This window comes from Ptiloglossa arizonensis, chromosome 3 (genome assembly GCF_051014685.1).
Source record: "Ptiloglossa arizonensis isolate GNS036 chromosome 3, iyPtiAriz1_principal, whole genome shotgun sequence".
NCBI classification, from domain to species: Eukaryota; Metazoa; Arthropoda; class Insecta; order Hymenoptera; family Colletidae; genus Ptiloglossa; species Ptiloglossa arizonensis.
Window position 1 is genome coordinate 3,744,534 of NC_135050.1, and position 10,798 is coordinate 3,755,331.

General features: G+C 26.4%; 3 protein-coding genes across 18 annotated transcripts; 1 reads left to right on the top strand and 2 right to left on the bottom strand.

The window, feature by feature from the left end:
* Window positions 1–111: 111 nt before the first annotated feature.
* Uqcc1 (Ubiquinol-cytochrome c reductase complex assembly factor 1) lies at window positions 112–5,093 on the bottom strand. Of its 12 annotated transcripts, none has more exons than XM_076307128.1 (9): window positions 5,068–5,093; window positions 4,676–4,797; window positions 4,309–4,616; window positions 2,597–2,775; window positions 2,039–2,245; window positions 1,005–1,077; window positions 737–903; window positions 353–547; window positions 112–275 (listed from the first exon to the last, which is right to left on the bottom strand). In XM_076307128.1, the coding sequence occupies exons 4-9, from the start codon at window positions 2,627–2,629 to the stop codon at window positions 192–194; spliced, it is 759 nt and encodes a 252-aa protein (XP_076163243.1). In that variant the 5' UTR covers window positions 2,630–2,775; window positions 4,309–4,616; window positions 4,676–4,797; window positions 5,068–5,093; the 3' UTR covers window positions 112–191. The 12 variants fall into 12 exon arrangements, with proteins under 12 accessions (XP_076163243.1, XP_076163246.1, XP_076163241.1 ...); XM_076307131.1 differs by lacking the exon at window positions 5,068–5,093 and adding an exon at window positions 4,962–5,038 and having other exon boundaries at window positions 4,309–4,574; XM_076307126.1 differs by lacking the exon at window positions 5,068–5,093 and adding an exon at window positions 4,962–5,038.
* A 276-nt stretch (window positions 5,094–5,369) lies between these two features.
* Rabex-5 (Rabaptin-5-associated exchange factor for Rab5) lies at window positions 5,370–8,913 on the top strand. 5 transcript variants are annotated; one of them, XM_076307122.1, is made up of 9 exons: window positions 5,370–5,656; window positions 6,305–6,420; window positions 6,602–6,859; window positions 6,978–7,107; window positions 7,183–7,280; window positions 7,357–7,613; window positions 7,729–7,860; window positions 7,937–8,182; window positions 8,245–8,913. In XM_076307122.1, exons 1-9 carry the CDS (start codon window positions 5,625–5,627, stop codon window positions 8,635–8,637), a joined length of 1,662 nt encoding a protein of 553 aa, XP_076163237.1. In that variant the 5' UTR covers window positions 5,370–5,624; the 3' UTR covers window positions 8,638–8,913. The 5 variants fall into 5 exon arrangements, with proteins under 5 accessions (XP_076163237.1, XP_076163235.1, XP_076163239.1 ...); XM_076307120.1 differs by having other exon boundaries at window positions 5,370–5,741; window positions 8,245–8,912; XM_076307124.1 differs by having other exon boundaries at window positions 5,406–5,493; window positions 8,245–8,912.
* Window positions 8,914–9,083: 170 nt separating this feature from the next.
* On the bottom strand, window positions 9,084–10,510 carry Sicily (NADH dehydrogenase (ubiquinone) complex I, assembly factor 6 homolog sicily). The gene is made up of 4 exons (XM_076306870.1): window positions 10,341–10,510; window positions 9,983–10,205; window positions 9,490–9,885; window positions 9,084–9,375 (listed from the first exon to the last, which is right to left on the bottom strand). Exons 1-4 carry the CDS (start codon window positions 10,448–10,450, stop codon window positions 9,196–9,198), a joined length of 909 nt encoding a protein of 302 aa, XP_076162985.1. The 5' UTR covers window positions 10,451–10,510; the 3' UTR covers window positions 9,084–9,195.
* Between the last annotated feature and the right edge of the window lie 288 nt (window positions 10,511–10,798).

The following is a 10,798-nucleotide window of genomic DNA, read 5'->3' on the forward strand; positions in this document are numbered from 1 at the left end:
CATGAATTTGTTCTTAATTTTTCATACATTTGTCTGTATTATTGAGGATACCATTTGGTGTTTTTTCCGAATGTATTTCCCACGAGAATAAAGTCAAGTAAACTAACAAAATATTTGGTAAGTTCAATATATTGGTTTCATAAATTTTACTTAATTAGTATTTACAAATTTATTTGCAATAACAATAAACTTTATCTAATGTCTTTCAAGTCTATCCATTTTATTTTTAAATTATGAAACATTTGATGTGATGGAATTTTGTCCAATAAATAAATCTAAAAGTAAAAGAATGTAATTATTATTAAATTATTGCGCAACAATTGATACGATGCAACAAATGTGATTTCTTTACCTGTTTTCTTACATAAATTAGAAGTTTTTCAAGGTGTTCTGGATTATTACACTCTAAACAAAAAAATCTTCTCCAAAGTGCACCAGCTAATACTTTGTCTTCTGACAAAATTCCTTCATCATAACCAATCATAGCAGCATTAAATTGACAAACTATGGTATGTATTTGTTTCTTCTTTATCTTTGGATGAATTGTCTAAAAAAGAAAATGTTTCATACTTAACTCCATATAGTTGAAATTAAAATATAGTACAATCAAATTAAAATTAAATTGATTATAAACAGACAAATTTAAGGAAATATAACTCTAATTTAAATTTAAAAAAATGAATTTTATTTAAGCTTAAATAGAATGTAATAAATATGTAATTTGTTAATTACTTACACCAAGTACATTTATTCTGCCTTTAATATTTTGCCACATAGCTTCAACTAAATAATCTCTGGTCATTTGACCTTTTTCTCCTTCAGCCATAAAGCGTACCATTAACATCCATACATGTAATTCTGTGACCAGAAACCAAGAGAAAAATGTGTCTGGCATATTAAAATCTAATAAAAAGAACAAAACATTATATTAAAAATTAAGTTTTATTAAATTAATTTAAATTATATTAATAAAATTTCAATAAAAACTAATATTAATAATGTACCTTTAAAAAATGCAGAATAATTAAGTTCATCAACTATGCTTTCATACACCAAATAGCCAGCTGCCATTGATTTCTAAAATACGAATAAGTCAAATCAATTTATGTGTACAGAATGTTGTGTAATTAGTACACTCTTGAAGTTAATAATTCTATGTGAAAAAATAAGTTGAAAATATACTATTAAAATTGTTTCTACAAGATTTTATATTTAAAAAAAATTATTTTGAATATTTGTTAAGTACATGGGCCCTTGATTGTGTCTGAATTTTATAAATCTTGACTTATTATTATCTTAACTATTTCTGTTCATGTTTATAAACATTGTTAACATATAATTTCAACACGAAAGAATTTACATATTATTAAGGTCTTTTGTATTAACACTATTTGATTTTTATTAATGTGAATTTTCAAACTCTCTCTTATATTCTACTTATATCATAAACATTCTGATACTAGGGTTACTCAACAGACTTAGTACTTCTAGAATATAATTTTTTGAACCATCTGAATAGCAAGGTAGTTGCAAGAATTTATGTGAAAAATGTCAAATAGGGCAAAATATACAGTAGGAACATAATTGCACTAAAATAAGAATAAGAAATCTTTTTTTATTGCACAATGTTAAAAGAATAAACTTGCTTTCATGATTGGCAAAATGAGCATCTGATACGTATTAACTTGTTTGCAAAAATTTTAGATGAAAAGCATGTTTATACATACAATAGTATGGACAACAATTTTTAAACTAATAAATTAAAAATTTTCAAAAAAAAATATTGTATCTTATAGCCTGTATTTAGTTAGTAAACATGCAAGTAATTCCTAGTGATATTAGTTAAGTTAAAATATAGACAATGCATGTATACCTAATAAATATTTAAAATTTTTTTCCTCAAAAATGTAGTTTAATATGAAATAAGTTTTTGTATATTTTCCACTTTTTAAATAAAAATATTAGAATCTCAATTGAACTTCAAATTACAAGATCTTTCGTATAAATATCTATATTTAATACATATTTCTATACTTACATATTTTCCTTTAAAGAGACCACATTTTTGTAATAGTTTCATAAATAATCCTTGTTTGTTACTTGTTTCAATTATATTACTTGATATTGGTTTTTCATGAGCATATTTACAAAACTGATAAAATGGAGGTCTTGTTGAAAAATCAATGCCATTGGTAATAATACATTGACGATCTATTATAGATTTTATTGTTGAAGACAACGATGCCTTTTGTAGTAAACATTATCACAGAGAACATATTTTGATAAGTTGAATATTGTCAAGCACACAAATGTTAACTTATACCAATCATTTTCATTGAAATAATAAACAAATTAGTCTATATTTTATAAAATATTAAAATATTACAAACTATACTGCAATATACATGAGTTCAACACAATATTAAATTATATACAATTATAAAACTAATCAAATCAAACATAACAAACTGTCTATAAATAAAAGAATTAGATTAATAATGAATTAATATCATTTATAACGTAGAACAAAATTAAATTTATAATTGTGTGTGATTTAGGTTATATTAAAGGATTTTTATCTTGAATACAAACACACCTTTTTCAGAGTCAACATCCTTGTACAATGCATCCTTTTATTGTGTGTATTTTCAATTTTCTTTGAAAATTGTTCAGTTTTGTCAAATTGTTTCAGTTTTTGCACCAAAACAAGAACAATAACACCCTCCTTTTTTATATATAAACAAATTTATTGTTTCTTCTATACAACGTGAAACACTGTAAAATTCAAAATATTTCAACAATATATATCATGTCTTTACTGAGAACTGTTCTGACCATTATAGAAAGGTAAAATATAAAAATTACGTAAGAAATAAAAACATGCAAATTCTCCGTAATATAATAAATTAGAAAATATCATAGCCTTTTTTAAATTTGTTACTTTTTGTTCAGTGATTATGTTACACGGTTCAGAATTACGCTACGATTAAAGTCTATTTTCATGTAACATAAAGTCTCTCACAAGTCATGACTTTACCATAAAGTATTTACATTCAGTAGTAACTAAAAATGGAGAACTATCGATAGCATTATCGAAACTATCGGTAGTTAGTCTCTACTATCGATTGTTTTTGAAAGTCAAAATTTAAGTCAGTCGTAAGTCATTAGTCGTAAGTCGTAAGTTATAAGTCGTAAGTGAAAGTAAACATTTCTTTTATGTATTAATTTACTTTTCATGATCTGACATTTCGTATAGTAATGAAAGAGGGCATAGGAAATGGAAAAATTTCTATATAAAACTATTTATCTCAGTTATAAATAAATTAATGGAGTAAATAAACTCATTCTTTAATCAAACATTATAAAATATTTTAATTTTGGCGAAACTATCACCTGCTAGTTTATGCAAAAAAATGTCTAAAGTTTGGAAATATTTAAAAAAATCGTCAGATAAAAAATTTAACAAATTTACAAGATCACCCAAAGCAATTTCATTCAAATTTGGATAAGAAAAAGATGAATGTGAATTAAAAAAGCATTTTCTAATCTAACAGTAGCAATGAAAGTCTAAAATTATGTTTAAAATCAGTAAATTGGTATTTTAAACAAAGTTCAATTAATGCTACCAATTCAGTAAGAAGAAAAGAACTGGACATGGCTTTGATCTGCATAGTTTGTTTAGATTTATAATCATATAATATTGTTAAAAATAAAAACTTCAAACAAAGGTTTTGTGTTAACTTTAAACCCACTGTATACATTACTGAGTAAACATACACTAAAATATAAATATGGCTTTGGACCAGATACAATAAAAAATTTGTAGGGACTAAAAACAGATGCTTATTAACACTTTATAATTAGTGGCACAGAGAATGGATTTTCCATAAGAAGTAAAAACTGAAAATTAGTTATTTTACTTAAAAATACTGAAGTGAATTTGGAACAGATTGGTTCTTTTAGACTTACTACTTTACTCTTAGTCATGAACAAAATTTTTGTAAGCATAATTGTAAATCAGACCTACTTAAGTTATAACAATATAGGTTTAGTCAGCAATTGCCAATATGGTTTTACAAAAGACTTTTCTATTGAGGATGCCTTTCTCAATTTTAAGAATAGTATAAAATATTTAGAAAGGAAATATATTGTTAGCATTTTTATGAATATTGTAGGTGCTTTCGACAATATAACTATTAAGACCAGAATAATTTCTTCCTGGTGCAGCTCTAACATTGTAAAATTTATTAATAGTTATTTCCATAAAAAAATATTATGATGGAAAGTAAATTTGAAAAGGTAATTTACCATGTACAGTGGCAGTGCTATTAAAGCATCATTATTGGTCCAGTTGCAATTGCATAGGAGATTGAAATGATTGCTTAGCAGCAGCTCGTTGTTGCTTCTCTCCCTACACAGTGCAGGTACTCTCCAAGGCAACTATCCTTGGACATTATCTGCAGCATTTGATAGGTGAGATTATCAAAACCTCTGTCCAACTACTCTGGCAGGAGTGGGTGGATAGTTCTGATAGTTCGTCATCCAGTGGTTGGCTGGATCAGCCGCTATTGTCACTGTAACAGCATGGACTGTGAGCCCCTGCATATCACGGACCTCTGTGGAACCCCAGAATATACTTTACTCTATCCCATACTGGCCTAGGTACTTTATCTACCTGTTGCAGAGGTCACTTGCTGGAACATTTGATCAAAATGCGAATATTTGTGTACCAATTATCCCTTTTAAAGACCAATAAAACCTCACATAGGATAACATTATTAAGTGAACATGTAGCATCTATAACAAAAATATTAAATCCACAAAAACTTACAACCAATATTAATAAAGTAATTTCTAATAAAAAATATTAATTCCCTATTTTAATGAATTCGTTTTTAATTTTTACAAGTGTAATAAAAAAAAAGAAATGTAAAATTTAAATGACTTATCGAATTGCCAACATTATTTTAAGACTTCATAGACTATATATGAATTTGTCACCACTGGTTTACATGATGGTGTTCGAAATGAACAGTAACGAGTGGTTAGTCACTTGTCATTACGTACAGGAATGTTTATGCATAAAAAGGAAACAGTCGCTAACTTGTTGACTCACGCGATTCCGTGAGCGACTTTATAAGTACATATGTGAATTACGTATAAATTACTAGATTTAAATTTCTTGTATTTGTTACATTTTCATAAAAACTACATTATTGAAAGACATTAATAAACGATAAATATTTAATATATATTTTAAATATTTAATCTTTAAAAAGTTAACTCGTATTTTTATATAGTTTATAAACATTAAAGGTGGCTTTAAATATTTAATTTTAAAATATAATCGAAGCATTATATTAAATAACTATTTAAAAATGTTTTTTTTATGTATAACGATTTAAAATGCTATCTGAAGATTACGCATGCGTTTACGCATTTATGACATCCAAGTCGGCAAGCAGAATATAACTATGCAGAGAGAGAATTCATGTAAGAATACGTGCGTAGTGTTAATTTAAAAAAAAACAACTGTAAAATCGTATAACAACAATTGTGAAAATGTACTCAACAAAAACCCCTTCCCTAAGAATCGATGAGGCGGATCTTAAGTGCAAAAATGGATGTGGATTTTATGGAAATGCAGAATGGGCAGGTTATTGCAGCAAATGTCATCGAGAGTATTTACAAAAACAAAGATCACAAACGGGGTCTAATGTTTATGGAGAAGGATATGATGTGTATGTTTATTCTAGTCTAGAATTAACAAATGCTTAATGTTTTATATAACGTACAACTCTGTAAAGTGAAAAATTATTACATTATAATGATCATCCTGAGTGATAATAAATCATGGTGGTATTAAAATACTTTTCACATATATTTTTAATACTTACTTAATATATTCATTATTATTTCTTAATTGAGAAGTAACTATTACAGACTATGCTACATTTATTATACTACATAGTAATTTTAACTACTAAGTATATTAAATAGGCCTATTGAATATTTTAAATAATGCATGAAATACACACACACATCATACTTTATTTATTTATATTGGCATAAAGTAAAATATTATTTCTGTAGCAGATATCTAATCTATCATTGAAAATACGTTGTATGATATTTAACTAAATTGGATGATTCCTATATTAGTACATATTTTGTTTAAGTAGTAGGTTTTAAGCTTTAAGGTAACAGTACATTGTTTACTTCTATATATTTAAGAACACTATGTTTTCTAAATAACAATGTTTTATTTCTGTTGATAACAATATAGTTAACATTAATGTTTCAGCAATACTTCTAATAAGAGCATGATTAGTGCTCATCAAAAGTACGAAGAGAAGAAAGTACAACAAGAAAAGAAATACAAAATACTAAATATATCTTTCCGTAAACCAGCTGCAAAAGGTACAAATTTAATTTATTATATTTTTATCTATATTCTGCTTTACTTTCTTTTGTAAATTAAATTAGCAAACATGTAAAACCAAAACTTTATTTGTATTTTGTTTCAAATTTATATTTTATTTATATTACATAAGTTAAAAGGAAAATAAATTATTCTGATGTCATTAATTTTTATGAGAAGCACAAGGATATCAAGAGTTATTTTATGAATTAACAAAAGACAATTCGGATCTGGAAAAAGTAAAGGCAGAGAATTGTGAAATAATAGCTATGATTGCTAAGACACCAGTAGAAAGAGATGTAAAAAAATGTATGTATTCTTTTATAATCGATATACTTCAAAATAAGGATGTAAAGAGGATAGAGGACCTTTCAGAAATTACCCAAAACTTTTATCAAGTATTTGCTAAGCGTTTAGAGAACAGTGCCAAATATGCAGGTATTGTAAAAAAAGCATAAATTAATGTAATTCAAATTGAAACTAGTATTTATATGCTATTTACTAGTTTTTTCATGTGCTTATAAAATAAGGATATTAATCATTAGAACTATTTCAGACATAACATCAGAAATTAAAGAAAAATTATTGGATTATGTAGAAAGATATGCATTGACTTTACTTTACAGAATTCTCTTTTGTCCTCCTTTTACAAACGATGAAGAAAAGGATTTAGCAATACAAAAAAGGTTACTTTTATTTACAATTCAAAACAATGTTAAAAAAAAAATGAAGGTCTAAATTAGAGTAAAATGTTTTCACAGAATTCGGCAGCTGAATTGGGTTAGTGGAAAAAATTTAGAGTGTCGAATACATGAAACTAGTTCTGAAGTTAGAGAACTTGTATATACATCCATAACAGGTCCAAATATCAAATATTTAACACTTGAGTCAAAAGTTGTCCAATTAGTCCAATTAGACTTTCCAATCTGCTACAGATTTACTAAATATGGATTCTGCAAAGGCTCCTCAAGAAAAACTTTCTTGTGTTATTTATTGCTGTCGAAACATATTTTTAATGCTACAACAATCTGTTGGTGGACCTGCATCAGCTGATGAATTTCTTCCTGCCTTAATTTTTATTGTTTTAAAAGCCAATCCTGCTCGTCTTAAAAGCAACATCAATTTTATCACTAGATTCTGTAATGCAAGCAGATTGATGACTGGAGAAGGTGGATATTACTTCACAAATCTGGTAAAATTTACACAGTTATCATAAGTATTTTTATTGTGTTATAATAATAGAGAAAAAACATAAATAAAACATAAATCAATAAGAAAAACAAACTGGAAAAATGAATCATTTTTAGTGTTGTGCTGTATCTTTCATTGAAAATTTAACGGCAGAATCATTGAATATGGATGAAAAAGATTTCAATGCATATATGTCTGGTGACCGAGTTCCGGCTAATACTTGGGAATCTGCTTTAATGATATGTGAAGTACATACTGAATTTTTTGGTTTAATGATTTTAAATTGAGTATATTTTATGTAATGCATATTAATTGTTTACTTAGAGTTTGCACTTAATGTGTGAAGATATAACGCTTCTCAATGAAATGAAAACAAGAACTGCAGAAATAATGGATGTAACACTGAATTTAAAAGAAAAAATGTTACAATTTCAAGAGGAAATTGAGTCAGAAGTAAAAACGGTTTTGGAAAGAACTCCATGGTTAATCGCCCATAGTCAAAGATTACCTACCAATTTGGACTGTGAAGATATTGAAAGTTACCAGTTACCACCTCCAATTGCTCCTCAAGTAAATCATTTTTACAATTAATAGATTTATTATAAGTAGACAATTATAACAATTGATTTCAGGTTTGTTCTGCTGCAATTAGTAATTCCATGCAACAAACTGATGCGAGAACAACTTTAATAGAAGATTGTGTTACACCATCTCCTACATTTGATTTTCCTTCTTTCATGGGTGATGACAGCTTTGATGTAAGCAAAGCAGAAGATGAAACTAGTCTTATAAGTTTGGACACACAATGTGATTTTGACACCCAAAAGGAAAGGTCTAAAAACGATTTATTGGTATCTACTGAATTAAATTTATCTTCCACTGCAGAATTAGAAAAGGAAGATTATCATGGATTTACTGTTCAGGGTTCAAATATACCTACAATTCCTTGTAGTACTGGAGATTTGTCTCTTAATTCTACAGAAGGGGATTGCGAAAATTATACAGGCTATTTTCATCATGTATAGAAACACTTTATTTAAGTTAAATACAAATCTAACAAAATGTTTGATCTTTATAAATAGATCATATGATATAATTAAAGAAATATTCAATTCCAGCATAAATAATTTCAATTATAATGTTTTTATAAACGTATTCTAACAAAATTTGAGTCAAATTTTTCTAAACTTCTAATGTCATTATTTATTTACATGTGCATAAATTTACATACAAATCATAAGAATAAAATTAATAATTTGACGTTTATCAGTATTTAATTAAACTAATGTATTGAAATAACATTAAATAATATATCTACATATATCTTTTATTTATTTTATAAGACATAATTTATGTAAATATATAAGAATGAAACAGATGCTTTAATGAAATTCAACATAACTATTTATAAAATGTATTTAAATTAGAAAATGAAATTCTATTTATTAATGAAATATTAAAATGATACTTCAATTTGTTATAAAATATTTACAAATATAATTTTTTTACAAAAGTTTAATTTCGAACTAGTTTAACATTGTTTTATATTATATATGTTGAAATAACAGATATGGAAATCAATTTCAATATATCCATTTTCTCCAGTATAAACGTAGAGGAAGTAAACTGTCTCTTTTTTGTAATCGTGTGTCAAAGATATTAAAATCCACTCTCTTTAATTCCTGCAAATAATTTTCCAGACAAACTATTGGTAAAAATATTAAACCCACATTTTTTTCCAATTTTTCTTTAATAGAAATTGCCTATAAACAACAAAGATGTGGAAATTAAAATAAGAAAAACGGAATGTAGTTTTCTATTTGCCTATTCATTAATTATTTAATTGCTTTATTATTTTATTTCTAAGTTATATTTACCGCATCTACATGTAGTTTTCCATAAGAAGCAATATCATATATCACATTTTGAAAATCCTTATTTAGTTTGCTTTGAAATACAGCTTCTGTAGAAACACCATATTTCATTAAAATATCTTGTGGCAACACATTTACTCTTTTCCTGGCATAGTAAGGAATTGATCGAATTAAGGTAATAATTCCTTGTGCTTTGCCCATATGACTTGCAGCATGATCTGCATTAATGTTGGTTATACCATGTGCTTCCAATAATAAATAATAAATGGAAGAAGTACTGTACTCAGCATATTTTTCTATTGCACTAATATTATGAAATGAACTGTCACTAAGTCTTTCTAAACGTGCATCAATTAGGCGTTTAAAATAATGTTTAGAAAGAGAGCATTTCTGCAGAATCTACAAATAATTTCATTATAAAAACAGTAAATTTTAATTGCCTTCAAATTGATAACGTGTATTATAAATTTAAGAAACAAAAATAAGAAAATTATACCCTATGTAATTCCAAAATAACAGGAGATTTTGGAGGATTTCCCTTGTATGCACTATTTAATCCATTCATCCAAAATTCTAATCTCATTTTTCCTATTTTATAATCATGTACTTGATCTTGAACTCGAGCTACTTCCACATTAAATGCACGAATTACAAATGCAGATGGTCTAGCTTTACGTTGTAATAATAAAGTACATACAAAATTTTCGTAATCATGTTTTCTGGAGAATATTAAAAATAACATAATAAAATATTTACAGTTTTTATTATTTAGAATTAGACCTAAGTCTTCATACAGCAACAAAAATAATTAAGAATAGAACAATACAAAAATTAATTAGGAACAATTAATATACCTAACTAATTCGAAACAATATTCGGCCGGTGTTTGTTTTAAAGGTACACCTGAGTACCTTGAAATTTGTAATATTAAATTTCGTTCAACATACAGTAAACTTCTGTTCATAACGATTTCTTTACGACAGTAATGTCAACCATAAATAAATAATAACAACGATCGTGTAAACGTTACTATGTTCAGACATGATAAAATCAGATTCTTTAATACAAAGTTAGTTTTGAGCGCCGCCACCGGTATATTTTGATTTAGAGGGACCTTTAAAATGGTTAAAATATATACACAAAATGTTTACAAATACGCAAGAGTATGATAGTGAAAATAGTTCAAATTAACATTATGAAAAGTATGTAAATTCGGAATAATCATAATATAATCGTTTTCAATGTTATTTTATTAGCTTTAAGAACTATTATTTCTAATATCATTTCAGTATATAATTTATGGCTCATGTGA

Excerpts from the sequence above, each read along its gene's own strand:
- Uqcc1 (XM_076307128.1), bottom strand. The coding sequence starts at position 2,629 with ATGCATTGTACAAGGATGTTGACTCTGAAAAAG. Across the intron at positions 2,246-2,596 it reads GGATGTTGACTCTGAAAAAG|GCATCGTTGTCTTCAACAAT; the intron begins GTGTGTTTGTAT and ends TTACTACAAAAG. Across the intron at positions 1,078-2,038 it reads GTCTCTTTAAAGGAAAATAT|AAATCAATGGCAGCTGGCTA; the intron begins GTAAGTATAGAA and ends TTCGTATTTTAG.
- Rabex-5 (XM_076307120.1), top strand. The coding sequence starts at position 5,563 with ATGTACTCAACAAAAACCCCTTCCCTAAGAATCGATGAGGCGGATCTT. Across the intron at positions 6,860-6,977 it reads GAACAGTGCCAAATATGCAG|ACATAACATCAGAAATTAAA; the intron begins GTATTGTAAAAA and ends GAACTATTTCAG. Across the intron at positions 7,614-7,728 it reads GATATTACTTCACAAATCTG|TGTTGTGCTGTATCTTTCAT; the intron begins GTAAAATTTACA and ends AATCATTTTTAG.
- Sicily (XM_076306870.1), bottom strand. The coding sequence starts at position 10,450 with ATGAACAGAAGTTTACTGTATGTTGAACGAAATTTAATATTACAAATT. Across the intron at positions 10,206-10,340 it reads TATTGTTTCGAATTAGTTAG|AAAACATGATTACGAAAATT; the intron begins GTATATTAATTG and ends AATATTCTCCAG. Across the intron at positions 9,376-9,489 it reads GAAAACTACATGTAGATGCG|GCAATTTCTATTAAAGAAAA; the intron begins GTAAATATAACT and ends TGTTGTTTATAG.